Source organism: Periophthalmus magnuspinnatus, chromosome 13 (assembly GCF_009829125.3).
Source record: "Periophthalmus magnuspinnatus isolate fPerMag1 chromosome 13, fPerMag1.2.pri, whole genome shotgun sequence".
In the NCBI taxonomy this organism is placed as follows: domain Eukaryota; kingdom Metazoa; phylum Chordata; class Actinopteri; order Gobiiformes; family Gobiidae; genus Periophthalmus; species Periophthalmus magnuspinnatus.
In genome coordinates this window covers 20712842-20740702 of record NC_047138.1, presented here as the reverse complement: position 1 = coordinate 20740702, position 27861 = coordinate 20712842, and the positions used below count along the sequence as shown (strand labels likewise).

The 27861-nt window shown below is 39.3% G+C and overlaps 1 protein-coding gene across 1 annotated transcript in view; it reads left to right on the top strand.

Moving 5' to 3' along the window:
- The window catches only part of robo2 (roundabout, axon guidance receptor, homolog 2 (Drosophila)), a 368275-nt gene that overhangs the window by 55375 nt on the left and 285039 nt on the right, over positions 1-27861 (top strand). The window contains exon 2 of the mRNA XM_055226050.1: positions 12590-12916. Coding sequence (XP_055082025.1) covers positions 12590-12916 — 327 coding nt within the window. The remainder of the gene's footprint in view (positions 1-12589; positions 12917-27861) is intronic.

The window sequence follows — 27861 nt, the reverse complement described above, 5'->3', positions numbered from 1 at the left end:
AGGGGGTGGTTTAATGGTCATAGAAAGGTTATTAAAGAGGACCAGACCACCGTCAATCGATCTCCTCCATGCTACGTCTCCCGCACATCACAAAATGTGTGGGAGCCAAGTTTAATTAATATGTAATAATAATATGTAATAATGCATTTAAATTTACAGTGAGTGTTGATATATTGTTATAAATGCTGGTTTACGTTTACATTAATAATTTCATCTTGAAAGATTTAATATTTGATTTATATACATAAGCTATTTTTTATTGAATCAATGTTGATATTGAAATATCTGAGAACTGTTGTTATTTAAGTTTTACGTAAATATGTTACCGTCACTTTAAGAGCGATAGCGCAAGAGCACACGCTTGGGAAACGTGCTGAGTTGAGGCAGCGCAAAATGAAGCCAACACTGTCTTATCGTAGTGTTGTTTATTTTTGAGAATGACTTGGTTTGATGACTTCTGTAAAAAAGGATTTTGCAAAGCTGTGAATTAAAATTTTGTAACTCTCTTTTTACATCGGAGTCCAGTGGAAGTTATTTTCTCTTCAATAAAAATACATGAGTAACACCAATGGACAACACAAAACCAGGACTCAACCCATATAGAATGCGTTCAGCCAAATTTACATAAATGTTCGATCGACATTACAGCGAAGCGGCGCCAGGTTGAAGACGCATGGTCAGAGAAACTGTGAAATATGCGTGAGTCACTATTGATCAATTAAACAAGAGAGAAATGTGAGAAAATGTTAATGTTTTCCTGAGAAAAGTGTATAATGTATGTGATGAGGTGTTTTACAGCCTTAAAACATACATAATAATTGTAGAAAATAAAGCTGACTACTTTGCGGATTTCGCCTATTGTGGGTTACTTTTGGAGCGTAACCCCCGCAATAAATGAGGGGCCACTGTACTACACATCACATCAGGTTTGTGAAGTTGCTGTGTACACTTTTTTTTTTATCACGTTTTTGTATATTTATGGAGAAATGTCATGTGGGAGTATATGTAGTGAGTCCAGGTCTACAGGGGGGCAAAAGGGGCACTGCAGCCTTAATTAAAAATATTTGCATTCTCATTTCAGGTGCCTAAAATAATGACTAGGGATGGGACGATATACGATAATATCGTTAATTGCGATAAATAAGGTCCGCAATTAATCGTTTTAATAATTGTGATCATCGCGCACGATTATAATCGCCTTTATGGCACCACACTGCCTCATGTTTCCAGTTCCAATACAACGTTTAGATGTTAGTTTGTGGTGTTTGCCCACTCTGACATAGCAATGACACTTGTAGCTTCTGTGCTTATCTATGTCTGAACTATATTCTGTCAGAAATCAACAATAAACAAAGTCTGATCCGTAACTCTCCACAGGAACGTACCAGCACGCGCCTCACCCGTGCGCACAGATGAGACACTAATGTGTGCACATCTTATATTTTTACCTACAATAATGAAAACTGCAGAATAAAACAACACCTTTTAAACAATAGACAAATTAAGTCTAATTCACACAGCTGAAACAAGACACAAATGTGCCAGAGCGCATGGTCCGAATGTGCACTATGTGCACAGAAGCAATGCTAACGATTATACACGGTATATTTTACCTACAATTAAGTCAATAGCAGAATAAACCACGCTTACCGATCGAGAACAGCATCCAATCCATCAAAAAATAAGGTCCTTTACTCCTGAGTCCACTGTGGGATCTTTACTCTTTGCAAGGTCCGAGATGCCTCTAGTTTAACTGGTACAAACATCCACAGTGTCCTCGGTCGCGTCCTCCCTTTGGTTTGTCCGCTTCGTCATGTTTAAAACGCAAAACAACAGTGTGTAAAATGCGCCATTATGCACACATTTCTGCATCCACTCGGTTCCCAATTCACCAAAGTGCCTTAATTAAAAAAATTAAGTGTTCGTCGACAGGCACTTGCGTCACTTCCGACGCAACAAGGACCGGTCCATTTCGGCAGCATGGCATTGAGGAGTACACATTTATTTCCGGGTACGTCTGTTTACGGAAAACCATGCCATGTGATACATCATCCTGTCCCGCTGGAGTTCCGGCAAGATGGCGGTCCGGGCAGGCAGTACTCCTTGAGCTGTTGTATTTGAATCTCAGAATATCAATTTAGACCTCGATTTTGAACCGCTAAACGGGCATTTGTTGTTCTCTTAAATTTTTTAACAACAAAACTCAATATTAGACGCCTCTCAAACGAACTTTAAGCACCCGGGAAAAACCTGATGCCCAGGCTAAGCTAGCTTCAGCCTCCAAAAGCCCGGTCCCAGCGGCGGCAACGGACCATGAATATGCCATGGAAGTAGTGGCGCCGTCAACCAAAAGGAAAATCCCTGTTACACCAACCAAACCATCCGCAGTACAACCCAGCAAGGTAATCATTTCAAACAAAAACGAGCCAGAGCTGACAGCCCTCACCGCAGCTATTAACAAGCTGACTGACAGATTTGATGACTTTGATGTAAAACTTCGGGAAAACTCCATTATACTAGCCAACCTGACCAAGATAACTGAAATGAATGCTGATGAACTAAAAAACTGTAAAGGCAGACTCTGTGATCTGGAGAAGTCGGTCCCTGCCCTCGTTAAAGAGAATGCTGATTTGAAAGAGCGCGTATTGGAGATGGAGCGCTACAAACGGCGCTGGAATCTGAAAATACAGGGTTTTAAAGAAAAAAATGATGAGAATACCCGCAAAGAAGCCCTGGAGATCTTGGCTAAAATCGCGCCACAACATGCTTCATCCCTGAATACCGTAGTAGACACGGTGCATCATCTGGGGAAGAGGGAAGTCGGGAAGCACCGCCAGATAATAATCCAGTTCACCATGAGGCACTACCGAGACATCTTCTGGAAGCTCACCAAAGATTCCAAGGCCTGCAAAGAGTTGGGAATCTTCTTCAAGCAAGATTTCTGCAAGTTCGACCGAGAGGCCAGGGCTGCTGTCTGGCCTAAAATGGAGCAGGCGAGAGCGGCAGGTCAGAACGTCTACTATCGAGGGCACATCGGATACGTTAACGGAGTCCGTGTGCTACCAGGTTGAATGATTTCTTTCAATTTGAAGTTGAACTGAAGTTGAATTGAAGTTCTGAGTTATATGTTTATTGTTGTGAAAAAGTTTTTAAAATTTTGGACAGTTTAAGGGTTTGCTCTATGCTTTAAGTCCACAGAGGCATGTTGTAGTTAACATTTTAAGGTCATACACCTGTTTGGTACTGCGCAGGAATATCTTAAGGTCTACCGCACCTTCATTGTATTTGAGATTCAACGTTCAATAGCACTTTCACACTACTTGTTACCTTTTACTTCTTGTTTTTTTTAATTTATTTTTGTATATTATTTATTGAATTTTATATATGTTGAATTTAAATTTTGTATCCTTAAATACTAGGGGTTTACGAGATGGGGTAAAAAGAAAATCTATTTTCTTATTTTGTAAAAATGTAAATGCTAACTGCATTTTGTTACAGGAAACACACTCTGTGGAGGCAGATGAAAACTTTTGGTCTAATCAATGGGGGGAAAAATACTTTTCTCTCATGGTACAAACAAATCCTCTGGTGTTGCTTTGCTTTTTAAAAACCGTCAGTTTAAAATAATCACTCACAAAAATGATAGTAATGGCCACTGGCTTATTTGTGTCCTCAAATTGACTGATAATTTTCTGATTTTGTGTAATGTCTATGGTTACAACATTCCCAACCTAAACAAATTATTATTAGCTGAAATTTCTGATCATATCAAAGACCTTGGTCGAAAATACTGCACAGACAATATCATTTTAGGAGGAGACTTTAACATGGTTCAAGATGAATGGCTGGATAGACTGCCGTCCAAATTCCATTCCCCTCATATAAACACAGTTTTACAAGATTTCTGTTTAGACGTTAATGTAAATGATCCCTGGAGACTTGCTCATCCATTAAGACAGTCATTTTCTTGGTTCAAACCAGATGGCTCATCTAAATCTCGCATTGATTTCTGGCTAATCTCAAACAACTTTATCCAAAATGAAGTAGATGTTAGTATCTCTGCTGCTCCTTTGACTGATCACTGTCTCATTCAACTTAACTTGACTCCTCAGGTGAAAAAACCCTTTAGCAGAGGCTACTGGAAATTTAACTCCTCACTCCTCACTAATGAAGACTTCTGCAGGGATGTTATTGAACTTCTAGAAACAATATATTCTGACAAAAATCTTAAGGCTTATATTGATAAGTGGGAATTCTTTAAATTCAAAGTACGCCAGATCTCTATTAAGCATAGCAAATTAATAGCTAAACAATGTAAACAGAAAGAAACTGAAATTATTAAGGAATTAAACCAAATTTGCTCTAAACCTCATTTTGATAATGACGATAAACGACGAAAAAGTATTCTTCAGTGCTCCCTTGATGATCTTTACACTAAAAAAGCCAAAGGAGCATACCTTAGATCTAGGGCAAAATGGGTGGAGTTTGGTGAAAAAAGTACAGCATATTTCTGTAACTTGGAAAAAAAAAGACAAGAAAGGAATGCAATTCAAAGTCTTTATATTAATGATCAACTTTGCACTGACCCTCAACTGATCTCCACAGAAATCTCTTCCTTTTATAGCAAGCTGTACATGTCTTCTTACTCTAAACCTCACACTGAGTCCTTTTACAAAACTATTAAAGATTTTATCCCCAAAATTGATAATAATTTCAAACAGGTCTGTGAAGCAGAAATAACTATACAAGAATTGGATAAAGTTCTTAGTTGTTTGTCCAAAGATAAAGCTCCAGGTTGTGATGGGCTGACTAGTAACTTTTATAAATTCTTCTGGGATCACATCAAAGATCTTATCTTCCAAATGCTTAAAGAGGTTCTAGAAAATGGCTCCCTCACTCATACTATGAAACAGGGAGTGATCACTCTTATCCCCAAGCCAGGTAAAGATCCCAACCGCCTTGACAATTTAAGACCTATAACCCTCTTAAATAACGATTACAAGCTCTTAACTCACATTTTTGCAAACAGACTGAAACTAGGCATAACACAAATAATTTCTGAAACTCAATCTGGTTTTATAAAAGGTCGCTCTATTCATAATAATATTCGCCTTGTCCTAGATTTAATAGACTATGATTTTCTAATTAACAATGAAGGTTTCATTCTACTTTTAGATTTTTACAAGGCCTTTGATATGATTGAGCATAGTTTTATGTTCCAAGCATTGCAGTCGTTTGGTTTTGGGAGTAAATTTATTAACGTTATACAAACCTTTTATAATGATACCAGTAGCTCTGTTTGTTTACCCCATGGGACCTCTCAGAGATTTCAGATAAACAAAGGAATAAAACAAGGGTGCCCAATTTCACCCCTTTTATTTATTGCAGCAGCAGAGATGCTTTCCATACTAATCAAAAATGCAGACTTTGGCAAGCTTTCAATTGCAGATACAGAATTGTCTATTTGTCAGCTAGCTGATGATACAACCATCTTTTTAAACAACCTGAACGAAATTCCTAAAATACTCCAATTTATTGAATGCTTTTCTAAAGCCTCAGGCCTCAGATTGAATTTAAACAAATGTGAAATCTTACCTCTAAAGCCATGTGCAGTTTCCAGTGTTTGTAACATCCCTGTTAAATCCACTGTTAAATACCTTGGCATGCAAATAACTAAAGATAAGAACGATTTAGAAAAACTCAATATTTGGGACAAACTTCAGACTTGCACTACTTCTCTGAATAATTGGGCACAAAGAGATTTATCCATCTTCGGTAGAATTCTGCTTACCAAAATGGAAAGTATATCTAGACTTATATACCCTGCCTATTCTATAGGAATCCCTAAACCAGCGATTAAATCTATTAATCAAATTAACTTTAATTTCATTTGGAAGCGGAAAACACACTATATTAAACAAGGCAATTTAATCAAGAAATATGAAGATGGAGGTTTGCAAGCGATTGAATTTGACAGCCTGAATGGCACTTTGAAAACAAATTGGCTTAGATCCTTTTTTAAAAATCAAAATAGTTTATGGTTTATTATTCCTGTTAAAATATTTTCAAACTTAGGAGGCTTACAATTTCTTCTCAGATGTAACTACAATGTTAAAAAACTACCCATTCAGCTGTCCTCCTTTCATCAACAAGTCCTTTTATATTGGAGATTAATATATAAGCACAACTATAGTCCACATAACACGCCCCTGTGGAACTGCCAATTCATTACCATTAGAAACAAATCCCTTTTTGTACAAAAGTGGTTTGAAAAGGGTATTTGGTCCCTGATGCATTTATTGAATGACAATGGTAATCTTCTGTCATTTGATGAATTCTCAAGAAAATATGACATACAAACAGAAAAGAAAGAATTTATTAAAATCACTAAGGCCATCCCTCAGAATATTTTGAACACAGTCTCCTTCCTGTTTCATAATCCTAACTGTAGATATCCCACTCTTCCTAAACTTATGATAAATGGCTTCAATATCTCAACTCTCAAACTTCCAAATTGTAAAATTAGACAATTCTTTAATGATGCTATTTATTCTTATATTTCAAATCCAAATTCTATCTCACTATTGTTTTCATCTCAGGAAAAGAAGAAAATTCGTACAATCTATTTGAAACTTCCCATTCCCCCTAAAGCTAAGGAAGTCCATTTTAAAAGTCTTTCAGGCACATACCCGTCTAAAGAACTGCTCAGACGGCGTTTTGGGATGGATGACAATTGTTGTTCTTTCTGTGATGTCAATATTGAATCGACAGAACACTTATTTTTTGAATGTATGTTTTCTAAAGCCTTTTGGGACGATATTCACTACTGGCTCTTCCCCAGGATTCCAAATTTGAAAGACTTTACCAGCAAGGACATTATCTTTGGTATTCTTATGCACGACAAAAAATGTGAAATGATTTTAAATGTAATCTTTATTATGGGTAAATTCTTTATCCACAAGTGTAGGTTTTTAAAAACCACTCCATCCTTCCTCCCTTTCCATAAAGAACTTTGTCTCTTCTTTTCATCTGTAAGTTTTATGGAAAAGAAAGATGCTGTAAAACTTAAAAGTGTAGTAGATGATCTAAATCTCATAGATAACCCCTAGTATACATAATATATATAATTTTTTTTTTTTTTTTTTTTCCTGTTCATTTATATGTATTTTATTATTATTTATTTATTTTTTTATTTATTTATCTTTTTTTATGTCCTGTACTTCGTTTTTTATAATCTGTCTGTTCTGACTTTTAATTGTGGAACTGTTCTGTTATGCCACAAATATTGTATATCTTTACTCTTAATAAAAAAAAAAAAAAAAAAAAAAAATAATCCTGTCCCGCTGCTCATTGGCTGTAAGGGGAAAACGTCACTAAAAGTGTGTGATGTAATTGGTTGATTCTACAAGGGGAAGAGTGGGCGTAAACTTTCAGTCATCTGTAGCACTGATTCGCTGTCTGCGGGCTCAGTAACCCACAACCCCCACCTTATTGGCCAACACTGGTGTCAATCACAAGCTAACGTGTGTGTTTAGCACTGAGGAAGAAAGTTGGCGCTGTCAGAAGTTTATTATGCCTGAAATCAACAAAAGAAATACAAAGAAGTGACGGAGCAGATTTCATATTTGGAGTACTTTCCTGCAGCAGATTGGACATGGAGGATCTTATTTTGTGGACATAATTTCTTGACTGGATTATATTCTCTGGACCTTTACGGAACAAATGAGGCCAACTGTGTGTGAATATGTTGACGTTTGACAGAACTAGAGTGCTCAATGGTAAGTGAAGTCCAGATTCACACTTTGTGACTTTTCTGTAAAAACGTCTTTCCTGTCAGCACCTCTGCAGGTGAAAATGGTTTGCATATCCAGAAAGACGAGCGCCACAGCTTTCATTTGATGTGTAGATTGTTTGTGTGGGTGACGCAGAAGTGTATGTACATTGCTGTAAAGTTGTGAAGTAGGCCCGGGCCGTCAGAACATTAACAGGTTAATAATTATCGCGATAATATCGTTAATCGCGATTATTTTGGCCACGATAATTGTGAGTCTAAAATTTAATATCGTCCCATCCCTAATAATGACACTTGGATCCATATTATATATGCACCCTTTGAAACTCCAGTGCCCTCCCCGGGCCTGTTATTCAAACATGGATGACATCTAAAACTTCTTCAGGCAGGTTTTTGATGAGGTAACAATTTTATTACCAGGTAGAAAACTCCAAAAATAGATTGTGTAATACCCCCATTTAATAAATTGCAGTTTCTAAATGTTATCCCTATTGGTGCAACATCAAAGTTAAATACACTCATTCATTTATTTATGTATTTCAGGGACAGGGCAGATTAATGTAAATATGCCAGAATCAGAGCAGAATCAGGCCAGTGTCAGGCAGGTGGGCTGTTTTTATCTGTAGTCCTGTAACAGAAATTAATGTCGGCCTAAAAAAATCATATTGATTATAATATTATATTTATGAACAACTTTAGAAAGCTAAAACATTATCTGAAAATGTATTCAGAACTAAGCACTACAAGATGGAAATGAGCATTTTGCTAAATCTGGTGCAGCCATCTTTTTTAATGTATCTGCACACTGTCCTTCAAATAAATAAATAAATAAATAAATAAATAAGCACACAGTGTTGGTGTTGCCTTTATTTTCAGAAATATCAACTGACAAAAAAGTCACTGAGTGAAAGATTGTATTCACTGTTCTAGTCACTTCTTCAAATGTGACTTTGTGTAGCACCAGCAGCAGTGGGGACACTTCAGATTTAGCACTGTCGTAAATATCCCAGAGCCGCGTTAGCATAAACTGAAGTTTCACAGCACCAGGGGGTAGTCACACTTGCCCTGCCTGATCTCCTCTCATGCCTTGCCCTCCTCCACAGCTTCACTTGTCTACAGCACATATATCACTGGTGCGCATGGCTTCTGTCTGCACGGCAACACCCCGGGGTCCAATTACCCACAAGACCCTGCTACAGGTTGGAGTGCGGCAGATGGCGCTTCAGAACACACTTAAATTGTGATTAAATGCTGCAACCCATGTTTATTTTATTGACTTTAAGATGTAATAAGGTTTGAAGGAGGCATCAGACAATCACAGACTCAGCATTTATGTGTATGGATCCACGCAGGAGATATTAAAGAGGAGGTATCATGTAAAATGGACTTTTTGGAACTTCCTCCCATGTTGTAATGTTGTTCCCTCATCAAAAATATGCCAGAAGAGGTTTTAGATGTCATGCATGCATGTTTTGAGTAATTTAATCTCTCACGGGCCCTAGGTTAACAGTAAAATTCTGTCCAATGCTCCACCCACAAGCCTATGTCACCCATGCTTCCACACGACAATTCTCCATAAATATACAAAAACATGACACAAAACTGTACATAGCAACTTGACAAACCTGTTGATTGTGTTGTGATAGTGCTCTGAAGGGGGAGTGACTTGATGTGGAGAGCAAACAAAGAGGAGACTCAGAGGATCAAGAATGAAAGTCAAACTTATAAAACATGTTAAAATGTTGTTTTGGGTGAATAAAGCTTTTTCAAAACAATAAAAAGGTAATCTAATGGTGATCTAAGGTTATAGTAAATACCTCATTGTAAAGTAACAGACCAGTAGTTAATAAAATCTTTTCATATTAAAGAGAACGTGCCAGATTTTTTCATGTAAACATTTGTCTTGCCCCAGTACACACACATATACAAAAAAAGTCGCCACCTGGATTTAACTAAGCAAATAAATCAAGCTCAAATTGTGAAAGAGTGGTTCAGGAAGCATGAGACATCATTTTCACACATGGCTTGGCCACCACAAAGTCCAGACCTTAACCCCATTGAGAATCTTTGGGATATGCTGGAGAAGGCTTTGTGCAGTGGTCAGACTGTACCATCATCAATGCAAGATCTTGGAGAAAAATGTATGCAACAATGGATGGAAATAAATCTTGTGATATTGAAGAAGTTTATTGAAACAATGCCACAGTGAATGCAAGCTGTAATCAAAGCTAAAGATGGAATATGTGTGTGTGATCTTCTTTTTTTGGTGTATATATATATATATATATATATATATATATAGAGAGAGAGAGAGAGAGAGAGAGAGAGAGAGAGAGAGAGAGAGAGAGAGAGAGAGAGGGGGAGAGGGGAGAGAGAGAGAGAGAGAGAGAGAGAGAGTATAAAATAAAAGCAGCTCTTAGGATCAAAGGGAGACCTCTGTGTGTTTTTTAGAAGAACCGTGTGCAATTAGCATGGTGGTTTGTGTTTTTGTTTCTTTCCTCAATACAGTGCTGCCCAGACCTAGTTAGCATACCTCTTCCACAGCCCTAAATGCCTGTTTCTATAAGCCTATTCCTAACCCCAACCTTAACATGATAGTGAAAAATCTATAAAAAAAAAACCCAAAACAAATAAACAAAAATAATAAATAAATTGCTAGCATAGCTACCATAACATAGCATTACAATGACAAAACTCCATTCTGGCCTCTGAAATTATTTGGATATTTGGAATATGAGACAGCTGTCAACAGTTTACAATGAGCTAGTTCTTTTTTCATGTTTTTAGACAATTAAAGATCCTATATTACATAAAACTGACTTAGTTTTGAGTCATGTTACAATGCTGTTACCTCCTCAAAAACATACCTGGAGTTTTGTTTTGCTTCATTCATGCATGTTTGAGTAATCCTGGTTTATTAGTATGTCTACATCTTCAAAGCTCCAAATGCTCTGTCCCACCTTGTGGTAGCATTACGTGGTTGTTTTCAGTGTGTTAGCAGCTTTTACTTTTTGTTAGGAAGAGATAGGCAATTCCAAGACTGAAATTATCCAAATGATTTTAGCAAAGGTGTATGGAGTTTAAAAACAACAGTGGAGCACTTCCTGTATTACCACATGACATTATAAGGTGGAACAGAGTGTTTTCAGTTTGAGAGAAGAACTTAGCCTAAATATGCAGGGTTTATGTGTTAAATATGTGTGATAGAAACAAAACACAACTCCAGGTATGTTTGTGATGAGGCAACGTAAACATTAGAACGTAGATCAGAGAATAGCACAATATGAGCCCTTTAAAATCCGACTGGCTACAGCACCATTAAGACAATGTTTCAATTGGTAAAAAGTTTGTTTTAATATTCGTAAAAATAGTTTAACACAAATAAGAAGAATATGGAAGCTACACTGTTGTTGAATGTTTAAAGTCCACATAAACCTCAGTGTGTGGTGGACCCTGGAGACAGAGGCACAGGCTTATTGACAGCACAGACAGTCTGTCCTCTTCTGCTCATTTAGGCTCATTCTCTCCATTTCCTGCTCATTGATTAGTGATCTGCTGCTGTCCTCCTCCTCCTCTCCTCCTCCTCCTATCCTCCTCCTCTCCTCCTCTTCCTCCTCTCCTACTGTACGGGACAGGGACAGCTCACAGACTGGGGCTTGTCCTGTTCCCTGTCTCATTGCTTTTTACAAGTCACAGAAATTAAAAGAATGCTGAGAAGCTGCAGATGTTGACCCAAAAACAGTGGTATTTTTTTTTAATCCAATTCCAGAAAAAAAAAAAATAAATAAATAAATAAAAGAACTTCTCATGGCCCTGATCTTCTCGTCTGGTGGAAATCATTTCTTGTCCCTTCTCTCATTTCAAATAACTCACGTTGTTGCAGGTGATTATGGATATTTTAATTTTAAAATGCATCATTCAGTGTCCAAGCAGATGATCTCTGAGAGTGAGTCTGCCCTGGTTTGAGTGAGGCCAGGACATTAGCCTGGATCCAAGTGCTGCTCTGAATCTGTTTAAATGGAGAACCACTGATGAGTTTGTGAGTCACTAAGTCTGTACTCAGAGGTAACCAAGCTATATGGCGATGTGGCCTGTTTTTCACCTGAGAGTAATAGTCCTGTCCAAATATACTCTAAGAAGGCATTGCCTAGCCAGGGCTTCAGTATCATACCTGCCCATTAGAACTATATGCTTTGATTGAAGACTTTTGTCAAACTTGAGATGTTGAGATTAGGGATGCACCTATCTGATGCTGGTATCAGATATCAGTAGTGATGCTGAGAAAGATTTGCTGTATCGGACATCGGCTTCCAATTATTGGTTCAGTCGATATTCTTGTTGCACATATCCACTGATGTAACACGATTATTTACTGGTCATAGTTGCCCCAGAAAGTCTCAGGATGTTGGAACTTTTATTTAGGCTATTCAAAGTTGTTTTGTGTTTACTTGAAGGATAAATAACACTTACATAACACATCTGGATCAGTTTTGTCTTATTTTATTTTAGTTTAAAGTAAATAAATGCTGTGTTCAGTCTCTGCTCCGGTATCATTGACATCGAGGATTGGCAGATATTTAAAGCCATAGAATAGAAAAATGAAAATGTGGTCTTTGTTATTGCTAATGTGTGCATTGTGTCACCATGGGAACAGCTGGCCATTCCTGCATAGGCTTACAGGCAGAACAGTTTTCTGTCTCAGTTTTCATCATTGTTATCATTCTGATTGTTTTACATATAAATACAAAAAAAAAAAAAAAATCCAGACCAGAAGGACTAACTCCTTCTCTCCTGCAGGATCCCGGATGCGTCAGGAAGACTTCCCACCTCGGATCATGGAGCACCCGTCGGACCTGATCGTGTCCAAGGGCGAGCCAGCCACCCTCAACTGTAAGGCCGAGGGTCGCCCCACCCCTACTGTGGAGTGGTACAAGGATGGCGAGCGTGTGGAGACGGACAAGGACGACCAGCGCTCCCACCGCATGCTGCTCCAGGGGGGGTCCCTCTTCTTCCTCAGGATCGTGCATGGGCGCCGCAGCAAGCCGGATGAGGGCTTGTACGTGTGCGTGGCCCGGAACTACCTGGGAGAGGCGGTCAGCCGGAACGCGTCTCTGGAAGTAGCATGTGAGTGTGGCATGGCTATTCTGTTAGACCTTCGGGTTTGGAGAACTTTCAAGTGCATGCAACATGGTTTTGGTGGTTTTCTCGGTAAGACGTGGTTTGGTGGATAGTACCTTTGCTAAATATTTATTATAGTTTAACATCAGTTAAGTGGCAGTTTGTGGAAAAAAACATACAGAAATACAGGAAGTATTTGTGAGTGGTAAAAACAGAATCCCTCAGCCTCTGTCATCATCACAGAAAAACCCAAAATGAAAATACATTTTTGTAACGCTTTAAACCTTCATTTAACTAAATAAAGATGTTGTAATTTATTAGTCTAATCATAACTATTGTACAATTTAGTCAAGTTTTGGCCCTTGATTACATTATGGTTGCTAGGTAACAGTTATGGAATTGCCTCTACATATGTCTGCTGTTCATGTCCAACCAGGAAAGAAAATGAAACTAAAATAAACTTGTTACAAACCATTCCTATGGTAGAAAGGAAAAAAAAAAAAAAAAACACGACCCTGGATGTAATAAGTAAATAATAAGCAGCTCTCATAATAACCATAAACTTAGAATTTAGAACACAGCAAACAAAAAATTAACGAAAGAAGGCTCAGCGAGTTCAAAACTGGTTAAAGGCAAAACACAAAAGATCAAAACTACACAGTCTCAAAATATTTTACAAGGCTTAAAGTTCACAGTATCACAAGTCACAAGTGGCATGCGGTTCAGTCTGAAATTCAGCAGCAAGGAGTAGCAGGGGTTGGGTCCTTTTAAGGTGATTTGTCATTAATTTTCCTCCTGCAGCCAAGTACAGGGAAGTTGGCCACAGTCTCATGAATCTTCATCTTCATTTCTGAATTATATATGCAACTGTGGTCACAGGAACATCAAGTTGCTTGGAGATGTTCTTATAGCCTTTACCTTTATCATGCATGTCTATAATTTTCTTTCTAATCTCCTGAGACAACTCTTTCTTTTGCTTCCTCTGGTCCATGTTGAGTCTGATACACACCATGTCACCAAACAGCACAGTGATGACCTGTAGCCCTATATATAGGCCCACTGACTGATTACAAGATTGTAGACACCTGTGATGCTAATTGGTGGACACACCTTGGATTAACATGTCCCTTTGGTCACATTATTTTCAATCTTTTCTAGGGGTACCATCATTTTTGTCCAGGCCTGTTTCATGAGTTTATCTTTGTAAGTAATTCAGTTGAAGCTGGTTGAAAAGCAATGTCTGACTTTCATTGGATACATTTCATAGAATTTGTATTTATTATTACTTTTGTTAGATTCAAGTGATTTCTGTGACCACTGTGCATTTTTATTTCATTAACCGAAGGGTACCAACAATTTTGTCCACGTGGGGACATTACTTTTGGGGGTATGATCTGCTAACACATAGCATATTTAGATCACCATGTTTCCTTTTATTTTGTTGAAAATGCGAAATTCGACCCAAAACTATATATTAACATATTACTCTGTGCTCTAAGTCACTCCCACTTCAGAGCACGATCACAACACAATCAGCGTGCAATCTACTAACGAAACTATTAAGAAGTGTGAAGTTGTTGTGCACAGTTTGGGAGTATGGCTGATGTAATCTTGTGGGCGGTGCACTGGACAGAATCTTACAGTGTATCGTAAGGAGGGTTTGAATAGGGCCCTGGAAAAATCCCTAAATTACTCAGACATGTGTGGATGCCATGTAAAATGGACATGTTTTTGAACAGGGAACAACGTTATAACATGTTAGAAAGATCCAAAAAGTCGATTTTGCAGAATACCCCCTCTTTAAGGTATTTCTTATTTTCTGCCTAAACATAATGTCTAATTGCCTAGAGTGAATTGGAGCTAAAAGCCACAGTACCCCCTGGTATTCAAATACCTCTATCACATCCATCTAGGACCCAAACCCGTGATGGGAGCAGCCTTAGAACACATGAATAGTGCATGGAGCAGCTGGGGGTTCTGTGAGGTGAAGGGGGGAGCGACAGGCACAGATCAAAGCCCCGCTGCATGGACATGTGAGACAGCAGGCCCTCACAGCGGCATTACATTACCTTTGAAGAGACTGCATTTCCCATGATGCTGCGCTCCACCACACTCCAAACTGCCCATAGAGAGTCCCATTGGAAAAAAAAGACACACGGAGAACAGGTGTCTCAGAGTTGGAGGGGCAAGGGGAGGGGCATTTGTTTGGTCATGTGCTTTGATATGAAGAGAATGTGGTGTAAGAGCAATAGCATGTTGAAAGTTGAGCTGTTGTCATGGTTTTTAGAGTCTTTGAAGTTGATTAAGTGGTGCATTCATTCCCAAATATGCTATGTGGAATTCTGTTTTTTTAAGATTAGGAGTCATCATTGAGACATATACTTTTTGAAATATTAAAATCTTTTATTTCTCAAAATACTACCACCATACAAAGTACTATATGTATAATTACTACATTAAATATTTGTAAATGCACTGTACACATGCATTCAGGCTTGGTTTAGTCTTGGTTTGAGCCCAGTTTAGTCCTGGTGTGGACTTGCTTTTGCTTCTTTCTGGTTCTCTGGTTTAGTCCTGGTCTAGTCCAGGCTTAGTTCTGGGTTTAGTCCAGATTCGTGTGTTTGGTCAAGTGTTCAAGCACATACTTTTGTCTGCTTGTTCTAGGTTTTTAATGCTACAATTAAAAATGATGCAAATGCACATATTAGCATTCTTCATCAACATCATTTATTTATTTATTTGATTTACAAATAAACAAACAAATAAATAAACAAATACATCAAGATTACCATTACCAAGGCACCTTTTTGTTTTTCCAATGCCATAGTGAGTTAAAATACTCAATTATCTATAAACAACAACAGACTATTTCCTGGTCTCCCATCCTCTTGTGTCCAGTCAGACGTGAGCTCTCATCAGCATAGCCTTATGTTTGCTTGTTAGCTTAGTCTCTATGTGTGTTTAGTGGTGTGTTCATTACAGGTGGTCTATGCCTGGCTCTAGGCTGTAGCTTGAATCCTCAGAGACCCCCGGTGCTGAGGGGAGGGTGGGGGGTGCTGCGTTCCTCTGATCCAGCCCAGAGGGGGTCCCATGGGTGCCCCTTCCCCTCCACCCCTTTCCCTCAGGTGCTAACCGGGTGACAGCAGGTTGATCTATCGATTGGTGGAAGTGCTCTGCTCCAGTTAAAATGAAGAGGTATGAAATATTAATGCAGTCGCAGCATTAATATATTTTTGCTCGGCCTTTCGGGTTATTTGCCTTAAAGACTTTCTCTCCTTATAAGGCGCCTGCTCCTAAGGGTGCTAGTTAGGGGGCTTAGGGGGCAGAGTCAAAGGTTATGAGGAACAGCCAATATAGTCAAATCTACCGGTAAGTATTGTGTTATAAGTGTGGATTTTCGGAGGTGCAAGTTTAATAGCAATAGTGGTGTACAGTTTGGGATGCTAGGATGCACTATATTTCCCAGAATGCCTTGCTTTAGTAAAATAATTGAAAATACAAGTGAGATGTGTTGGAATCTGAAAGTAGAATATGCATTTGGTTGGTATTTACTCATTTATGCTTTCAGTTTTTATTTCAGTTATTAATTAGCATTTGAGATTCATGGATTCAGTTTTTATCAGTTCTGTTAGCGATATTAATACTTCAAGTGCCACTGCCGATAAACAATACTGCAGCAGAGACTGAAAACAGCATGTATTTTCTTAAACATAGTAAATATTGTTTGATAAATATAGTAATGCAGAGGTCTATACTCAGTCTCAGTACATGTGTGTGGTTTGGAGCAGACAATTTTTTTTTCTTATTTCCGGTGAATAAAAAAAAATATACTGAAATAAAATGTGATTGATCAAAATGAAAAAATAAATAAATAAATACAAATCTTGATCTTGATATTTATTTGTCTTATCACTCAGCTCTCTTATTACATCAATGTTTGAGCCCAGCCAGAACCAATGGAGCAGATCCTGGAACCAACCTTCACAAAATATCACCAAAATTCAGACCGAATACAAATTAAACTTCAAATTAAACTTCTGACTAGTATTGTCAGGATGCCAAAATAACAAACTCGTTTTTGGCACTAAGGAATAGACTTGATACTGATTGCAATACCGAGATGACAATTAAGACAATAGAATGTGATTTTCCACATTCAATGGGTAGTGCTTTCTTTTATATTCCCATGTGGCCTAATGTCTGTATAATCCCTCAGTGGTCCGGGTAGGTTCCATGTTGGTCCACGTGCGTATACTAGTCTATGTAGTCTTATACTTGTTCTGATACAGCTCAAGATCATTCTGAAGTTATGCAAGAAAGGTTTGTTTCTGTTCACAACCCTATTTTTTTCTGTTTACAACCTTACTTCTGAGGTTACTCCCATTCTGCTCCCACTGTATGGTATCCCATTAAAAGTGCATGGTGTGATTATTGACAGCTGAGTGCCTTTGTGGAGCCATGCACAGCTCTGGGTAGGTGCAGGTGATGTGGTATTCATGTATTTAAGAGGTGCTGAAAGTTTAATGAGGGCTAGTCTAAAGGATATCGAGTGGTCTGTCTGTGAGGGATCGGAGCCAGGCTGTGCCAAAGTGCCCTCGGCTTAACTGTGGGTTCTTCTAGAGGGAGGGGGCTGCTTACTAATTGGTAGACAGAGGTGTAATTAGGGTGAGACATTACAGGCAAACTGTTCTATTTTTAATTTTTTGATCAGTTTCATCTCTGAACATATAAGCTTTCACCTGGACCAACAATCTGTACAAGAGGTTTATGTCTTCCACTGGCACTCATAGATCCATATGGGGCATTTTAATGAGATTTTGAAGGATTTGTTGGTATCTAATTCTCAGCCTGATTTACTAAAAGAAGGGGTATTATTATTTTTAAGGAGCTTTTTGGAGCTTTCTAATGTTGTTCCCTCTTCAACCCTCTTCAAAAACTTGCCAGAAGCGATTTTAGATGTCATCCATGCATGTTTGAGTAATCTCGGGATCTCTCCCAAGCTCTATTCCATCCCTCCTTAAAGTTAGCTGTAAGATTCTGTGCAATGCTCCCCCCGCAAGTCTACGTTACCCATGCGACAACAATTCTCCATAAATATACAAAAACATAATGCAAAACTGTACACTACAACTTTACAAACCTGATGATATATCAATCAATCAATCAACATTTATTTATAGAGCGCTTTACAACACACAAGGTGACCAAAGTGCTTTCCAGTAAAATCAAATTATATATATGCTCCATATATATATATATATATATATATATATATATATATATATATATATATATATATATATATATATATATATATATATATATATATATATATATATATATATATATATATATATATATATATATATATATATATATATATATATATATATATATATGGAGCACACCACAGTCACGATTCAAAATGATCGTGACAGTGAATTCTGTTCAAATTTCTGTTTCACAATAGAACATCCATCACCACTTTTTAATTCTTAAAAAAATAAAAATAAGGGTCTTTTCAAACTCACTCTGAAAAAGATATTTATAGCCATTCTTCATTGGTCCACATCGATCTGTCTCAGTATATTTAACCCTAGCTTCATGTAGTCCGTGTAGTGCACACCTTGCAGTTTTGGCCCTGGTCCCTTGGGTACAGGGGGCGGAGGGGGAGGGGTTGCTGGTTCAAATCCCAGCGCCTGGCCTTTCTGCTCCGATTAGCTTTATCAGCCCCTCGCATCCCTCGATATCAGGCGCAAATCCGGGCTAATCACACTAGAAAAAAACTCTTTAACCTTAAACCCATGTCCAAGCATTCCATTTGGATTTGTTTACGAGTGGGCGGCATGCAAGAGAGAGAGGAGAGAAAGGGAGTGAGAGTCTGAGGGAGGGAAGGAGGAAGGGTGGGAGAGAGGAGGGGAGAAAGGTATGGGAGAAGTAGAGATATGGTGAGAGGGAAGAGAAAGGAAGAATAGATGACAGAGAGAAAGAGGGAGGGAGAGAGAAGATATGCCCCCTTTTCTTCTCCCTTCTTTCCCCAATAAACTAGGTCAATGAGCAGCCCCATAAATCATGCTGAAGGATTGTGACAGAAGTGCTAGCTGCAGCCACGGCGTGCACAGGCTAAATTGCTAGCTCCGCTGATCGGCGTGTATATGTAAGTGTGACAAGGCGCCCCTTTGGGCTAGCGTATCCACACAGAGAGAGAGGGGAAAAGTCTTAATTAGCTACATGTTTTGCAGGTGGAAGGCTGGTGCAAGAGACAGAAGAAGAGGAGGAGGAAGAGGAGGAGGAAGAGGAGGGGAGGGGTGGTACTTTTAATCAAGTGGAGAATGTAACCACAGCCCACTGACATAGATTTGAGCCGAGAGTGTCTTGTATGGAGGGATGAGGGGGGAGAGAGGGAGGTCCTCTGGGGATGGAGGAGACATGAAACAAAAGGCTAGTTTCGGCTGGAAGGAGCCTGGAGTGAGTTAAGCCACTTGGAAATTCATAAATATCTCAAAATGTCAAGCCAAAGTTCATTTTGTAGAGAGTGGGACATGGAAAACTTGAGTCAAATTGTCCAGTGATAACTTAAAAGTCCATTGCGTAACTTTTCTGGGAAGAGTTCACCATCTACTTGGCTTCTTGGAGATGTTAATACTTTGCCTTAACCTTTGACACCATTTACTCACCCGAAGTTGAATTTGGAGTGATTCATGTTTGAGTAATCTCTAATCTCTTATTTTCGAGAGGCCAAATTGCCGCTCAACACCCGCGTAGTCATTTTGGTACAAATGAAAAAAAAAAATCCATTACTCACTAGTGTGATGTGCAGCTACCCATATGAGGCGCCGACAGCATGTGGCGCTTTGTTGTGGTGATGTTAGCGGCAACATCAGCTCCAATTGGAACTGCAGTTATCTAATGCAGAAGTCAGCAGACTTGTTTGTTATTTAAAATATGCAAATTATAACATAATATATAACAGACACAAGCACAGTAAATCTTCTTTAAACATACAAATCGACTGAGACAAAAGCGTACCTTCTGTTCTAAATCCCTCTCTGAACAAGCTAACTTTCTCAAAACCTCCTCTGATATTATCTAGCTCCCCTCTTGGCTAATTACGGGACTCATTAGCTAGCATTTGGTCCTGATACAACAAGCTAATTAGTGTGGAATTAGCGTCTTGGAGGTGCGAGTGGAGAGAAAGGGAGAGAGACAGCCGGACAGCATCTGCACTCATCACACACACCTGCCCATGCCTTTACACACTGCCCTGAGGACACAAAGCAGTGTACACAAGTCCTATAGAGAGAAGGGAGACAACAGACGGACATCAGGAAACACTGTAATATGCAAGAAATAAGCAACAATACTGAATATATATGACCTTGGAAAATAGCAGGAAAATATGGAGTTTTGACAAATAAGTGGAGTAGTTTGCAGCTTGTTATGCTGTGAAGTGGTGAAAAGAACTGGCAACCCTTCTTGGGAAATTGAAATATAAATGCATGTTTTGGTTTTGTTGGTTTCACTCCTACTGGGTTCAAATGCATATACTGAGGACACGTCATATCACGAAGAGCCCATTTGGCTTTATAGGAAGCTGATTTTAGTTTTGGGATCTGGCAACCCAATTAAGAGAGGGGCTCATTCTACCTTCTGTTTGGATAAAATAGCATTGTTTATGTCCAGGAAACTGTAACTTTTATTGATTTATTTATTCTCATACTGATACTTAAAGGTAATGTTTATGAACTATTTCATGACCTCACCTTCTTCTTCTCACACTGCAAGAGAGAGCATTGTGTCCACATGCAGAATCCACTCACCTCCATCTTAACAGTAATCTGAACGAACGGCTGCAAGGTCCTGTTTATCCTGCTCTGATAAGAGCCGCTGGTGTGGGTAGAATAGGTGTAAGTGTGAAGAGAGCCGATCGGATCTGAACAGCTACATGGTCTGGACACTGAGAAGACAGCTTCACGCGCCTCTATGGACATCTGCATGGTTGTGTTTGTCCTGCTGTGGTAAATGTTGCTGATGTGGGCAGAGTGATTAGTGTGAGTATGAGGAGAACTGAATGGATCTGTCAGGCCAGACTCTGAACAGCTGCAGGGTCTGATGGCAGAGGTATACAACCTCATGCACCTCTCTGAATAGCTGCAGGGTCTGGTAAATTGCCACACACACGCTGCCTTATTTTAAACAATAGTAACTATCGTTATCCATCCATCTTCTTATGTGCTTCTCCGGAATCGGGTCACGGGGGCAGCAGTCTAAGCAGGGACTCCCAGACTTCCCTCACCCCAGACACGTCTCCAGCGGGAGGATCCATGAAAGGTGAGTGCGAAGAGAACTGGGAAGCGGTCGAAGGCACGGGCCTCGACGACTGGACTATGGTTATTTCTTAGACAATACAGTAGGAACAGAACCCAGTTGTTAAAGCTACACACGCCACTCTTTAGACTTTGAATAGCTGTATGGTCTGAGTGCAGAGGTAAACACCTGCATTTTCTTAGCGCAGAAGAGTACAGCCACTTACCTCTCTGGACAGCTGTAGGGTCTGGACACTGAGAGGAGACAGCCACAAGCACTTCCCTAGACAGCTGCAGGGTTTGCTACTATAGGTACACAGCCACAACCACCTTGCTTTTGACTTTGAACAGCTCCAGGATTTAGGCACACAGATACACAGCCGTACACACCTCTCTGGACAGCTGCAGGGTTTAGGCACACAGCCACATGCACCTCTCTGGGTAGCTGCAGGGTTGTGTTTGTCCTGCTGTGATAAGCGCCACTGGTGTGAGGAAAGCTGCAGCAGGGTCTGATGGCAGAGGTAACCGTGCTCCTCTCTGGACAGATGTAGGGTCTGACACTACAGTTAAAGAGACACAGCTATCATGCTTTTGACTCTGAACAGCTACAGGACATGGCTTCATTCATGTGCTCTATAGACAACTTTTAGACAATGTAGATTTACTGCCTTGCCAAAGGACCCAACATCAATATGCATGATGATAGTAATTGAAACAACAACCTTTATATATTTTGCACATTTTCCCGTCTGTTAGCTTAGTTTATATTACCTTATGCCATGCACATTGGCTTAGTTATTTCAAAATGCAACCAAAAAAAAAGTATTAGTAAAGGTACTATGAATACTGTACTCTGATTGGACCATGTAATGAAATAAATACAAAATACATTTTAATTTGGGTATTCAGTATTCTGTAACTAAATACATTTTCAAAGTATTGTTCTCATCACTGCACTGCACTGTACCATAAATCACGTACTGTACTGTGCTGGCATCATCTCTACAAGTTTGACCTCCATATCTCCTGCTCTCGAGGTGCTTCCTGAGACGGCACTTTTCTATCCTCATGGGATGGGGGGAGGGGGGCCCAGTGACCTTTCAGGCATACAGAGCTATAGGTTTACCTGTGTTCGGGTGGAGGAGTGCTGAGTGGGGAGATGTGGAGGTGGCGGCCTGGTTGAGGGATGGTGACCAAAATGGAGTGGGAGATAAAGTGCTGGGTGTTTGGAAGACAGAATACAAGGTATTTGGTGTAGGTCCAGGCATTTTGTCCTTTGGTCAGTAGAAGTGAGCTGTCAGATGGGGCTGCTGACCTAGGACTTTCTCATAGTCATTACAGCTCTGGGGAGATAACGCGGCGGGCGTTTGGGAGACAGAATCCCGGGCATTTAGTCCTGTGTTCAGTAGAAGTGAGCTGTCATATGGGGCTGCTGACATTGGACTTTCTCACAGTCATTAGCTCTGAGGGGATAAAGTGCCGGGTGTTTGGGAGATAGAATCCCAGGCATTTGGTGTTGGCCTTGGTGTTTGGTGTAGGTCTAGGCATTTCGTGCTATGGTCAGTAGAAGTGAGCTGTCACATGGGGCTGCTAACATAGGACTTTCTCACAGTCATTAGCTCTGGGCGTTTGAAGACAGAGTACTGAGCATTTGGGTCTTTTCTTCATGCTCTTCAGGGTGACACGTTAATGCATGGGCTTTCCACTCCCACAATGCACCACTGTCAGCAGCCAGTCTGTGGTTGTTCAGTCCGACATTGACTTTTGTGTAGAATGTGACTTCAAATAGATGAGAGCTAGGCTTGATTTTGCTTGGTTTACATGGCAAGTTAGAAAGTATTTGATATATAAATTTTTTTTTTTGTTGTTTTTTTTTACTTTACCAAAATACGTTGGCTAAGAAAATTTTACAACCAGAACAAAAATACTTAAAATTATCATTTTCAAAAATAATTGGTGGCTTCATCCATAAGGATTAACGATTAATGTCAATATCATCATATTGACTTGTGAAAACTCCTTCATATAGACTTGTGATGTGACTTGTGAAGAATTGTTCATAACTCGTTTATAACTCGGTCATAACTTGTTCATATTGACTTGTGAGGACTCGTTCCTATTGACTTTGATGTGACTTGTGAGGACTCGTTCATAGTGACTTGTGATGTGACTTGTGAGGACTCGTTCATATTGACTTGTGAGGACTGAGTGCTTGTGAGTGTGGGATTGATCCTGTGTTGCTGCTGTTATGGGCAGATGTGTTGTGATTGAACGGCCATTAGCCTATTGGCTTTGGAGCATAGAGACCCCCTCCCCATCACACACACATGCATATATACACGCATGTGCGTACACACACACATTCAAGGACGCACATGCATATACACATGTACGCACACATATACATGCACACACATGTATACACGCACACATGCACATATACATGGACACACACTATACATGCACATATACACCACAAACACACACATGCGCACACACATGCCCACACATAAATGCATATACACACACGCACACACACACATACACACCCCCACACACGCACATATGCACACACACACATTCATGTTATGAATTATTGAAAGCTGTCCTCAGGGTGATTATGGATTATGGTCAGGAGCAGACAATCTGTGGGCTGGCTACTTACACGCCTGGCCTCAACTTTGATTTCACTTTTATATGCACTCAAACACTCTGAAAATTTTATATATTTTTTAGATTTTTGAATATTTATTTGGATTTCTGATACTTTTTGAATTATCCATCCATTTTCTTCTGCTTATCCAGGGTTGGGTCACAGGGGCAGCAGTCTTAACAGGGACTCCCAGACTTCCCCTACCCCAGACACTTCCTCCAAGTAATAAATAGTTACATTACATTCATATCTTATAATTTATCAGAAATGTGTTTTATGCAGAATTTCTTATTATTAGTTTTATCTTTGACAACATACTTTATACTAACTACTAAACCAAAATGTCAGCAATATTTTGTATATTTTGTAGACAGTTTCCATTTTCCCTTTTGTTTAGCAGTTTATATTTCAGTCTTCTCAAATGCTCTTGTAAATGTAATATCAATATTTGTTTGAAAAACCTCCATCTCTTCAAAATCGAAGGTTGCTCTTTCTCCACTGGTAGTGAAGAGGAGCTCAGTATGGACTGTATAGAGATGTTAGTTGACACGTGAGCATTAGCATAAGTGAGCGATGATAATATTAATTGGAGAGGCTAAATCCCTACAGACTAGTGGCTCGCGGATGTGTTAGCCCCATGTCAAGAAAATTGGACACACTGACCCTTAGCTAGCCCCCTGCCCTCTCCTGTCACCACCAGATCTTTGTCAAGTCCTCATTCCTTAATGGAGCAAGAGAATTAACAATCAAATCCAAAATTGGAATGGTAGTGATTATCAAAATGTAACATGTACTAAATGTACTTATTCTGATTAAAAGCTGCTAACTCTGTAGTTTAGACCTCCACAGACAAGTTCTCAAATGTCCCTGTGTGTCAGATGCCCTCCCTGTGTCTCCATGGGGTCTTATTCTGTGTAAAAGCTGAACATTAAAGAATCTGTATGTGATTTTGACCCATATATTTGAGCAATGTGTCTGGCCCCAGTACAGCTATATATCGTATAGCAGGTCAAAATAAGTCTGCTGTGTGCTGTCTGCATTTCATTGTCTGATAATCAGGAAATGCGCGTTAGCATGCCTTTCATTGTTAGCTTAACTGCCAATACTCTGTGAATAATTAGGATGCTCAGAATGCATAAGGTAAGTGAGGAATAACTTTGGACCACTGCAAAGCATTTAATATGAACTAATTTTGTATTTTTAATGTTTGATGGTTAATAAAATCAGCTACAGCGTCTTAAAATAAAAAAAAATAAAATAAAATAAAAAAATGCATCTGAATTTTCACAAAATTGTTCAACCCTTACTATGGTTTTCCCCAATCACCCCTGTTGTCAGTGACCTCCCACTCCCCAGACGCCTCCTCCTTTGCGGGACCCTTGGAGCCCTGTAATCCATCATAGAGGCGGAGGAAGAGGTGACAGAGCTCGGGGCGGCTGGTTCACGTGCTGCTTGGTATGGATTGGAATTCAAATGTTGCACAAATTGATCGGCCAAAGTATGGAATGTGCAGATGCTGAAATGGCATGGATGGGTGTTTCATCGCTCAGCACCTAAAGGAGACATTCTTTTGCCTGGGTGAGGGTGCAGGGATGTGGGTGCTCCACAGACTATAGCTGGGGAGAGGAGGAGAGTAGAGGGAGCTGTATAATTATAAATGTGAATGTGTAAGAAAGATGTGAATGTGTACTGTGTACTCTATGCCTGTGTCGTCTATTACAACTAAAAAGGGGGTGTGGCAAAAGGTCTCAAAACATCTTATGCATCTCTATGTGTCTGATTCAAACTGCAGTTACAAGACTACACCTACAGGGGGAGGTCATGCAAAAAAATATTACTGTTAACTATTTTTACAGAAATGTACAGAGGAACTTATGTGCATGAGTTCAGCCCCAGCCCACTGGAACAAACATCAGAACCTGTGTGTGCATTTAAGATTCTCCATCCTCCAGTGTGACCACAATATCATTACATTTTATTAGATTTGTACAAACAGACATCCATTTTCTCTAATGACTGCGTGAACATGGTTCTAATGTTATGAAATACAGTAGAATTGAGATTGTGGTGAGACATGAGCTCTGTACATATTGTTCTGGTCTTTGTACTGATTGATAGTAATGTGAGCATTGATTTGTATCTTTACCATAGACTGTGTAAAGAAATGGACTAAGTGAGTGACATCAGCCACAGTGTTCAGCTTGTCAAATGCAGCACGTTGAGGCTAGCAGTTATGCCGGCCAATTTGGAGCAAAGTTCCATATTTTGGGGAGAGAAGGCACCTGATTTGTCTGTTATTAATGTTCATATCTTGAGTTATGGACACAATAGTGAAATAAAAACCCCAAGATCACGTAGAGCAGGTTAATACGGACATTTTAAGACCAAAATAAAGAGCCTGACAGCAGCAGTTACAGAGAGAGGGGCCAGTTTTCTAATGTTAAGTTAATTGTACCCAGAGTTGATGGAGTCGGAAGTGCATCCATGATCACTTCCTATGTGGAACGCTGCAACTAGTGGGTTAACTATGTCCATTCCTATATACTGTCTATGATCTCTGCCCACTCTGGTTGTAGAAAAAAGGCTCAAATTGATTTGTCTGGACAAAGTTTTAGAAATCGAGACGTTTGGACTTTTTCTACCATGGACCAATCCTGGACATATGAAGGACCACATCAACTTTACCCACTCTGGTGTGCGCTGAGGCGAGCACAGTGCAGGCATAGGCTCCTCCAGTGGTTACTATCAGGAGACATAGGAACATGGTGCTACTGCTAATGGCAAATTAGGCTAACAAATTTATGACATTTACCTCCTAGTAAATGTTCTGATCCATAAATGTCTCTTGTGTAAACATTACTAAGTTAAATTCACTACACATAAAAGGTACATTATGGAACAGTTCTCTTGGAGGATTGGGAATCTGCTTGTCTCCATGGAGATGATATTGCCTTGCCTGTGATGTTCCGCAGTATGGCATTAAATTGATCTATTTGGCAATATTAAATTTGTTGTTTTCATTGCTCAAAACTCTCTTGAAATGGACTTGCCTCTCCACAGATCTGAGCTGTAACTTGGCCAGGTGGCGCTACTTTCCATGTCTGACAGGTTTTGATAATTCTCAGATTTTTACTTAAGGAGGTGGGATAATACCTGTTGTAAATATAAATAAAACATAAACAAGAAGCAGTTTGTGAAGAAAAATATGCTGAACAATATGTTGAAAATAACAGGAGGTAGCATTCTAAACTTGCTGATGACATCACACTAGCAAATAATATTGACTGTGTACCAATGTTCCCTCTAATTTTTCACGAGTCTGAGCAAACACACAAACTCCCTGAGCGGTCACATGAACCACTGTGAGCAACATCAGACCTGTGCACTGTGGTCATGCTGCATCACATCCATCCAAGTTAAATGGTTTATTAAAATAATCAAATTACCGCATTTACATTTCTGTTATAAGACTTTTAATTAAGTGCTTTAGCCACTTATACAATGAAAATGATAAAAACCTTGCTCATGACCTGTGTAGTATGTTAATGCTATTGGAAGTATAAATATTTAATTTTAACTATGGCAAAACATGAGCTTCCAATCAAACCAAGCCAACTGTGAACTCCAATGTTGAAAACACACTTAACATTTTTATGATAAAGCTCTGACTTGTATTATAAGTATAAGCCATTGTGTGAAGCTTTTGCTGTGCACTGAGTGAGATTGTCCTACTGTGTCTGGGAGACAGTCCGTTAACTCTTTTTCAGTATATGACACGGTCATTTGATTTTTACAACTCATAAACTAGTGACAGTATTCAATGACCAATACACACTGAGAGGAATCTGTATCTGCACACCCAGCTGCTCTATTACTGTACATTTATATATCATATCAAAACACAATATAAAATGTGTATTTGTATATAAAATACAGTCAAAACAAGTGGTATGGGTCAAAATAAATATATATTTTCAAACCACACACTGCAA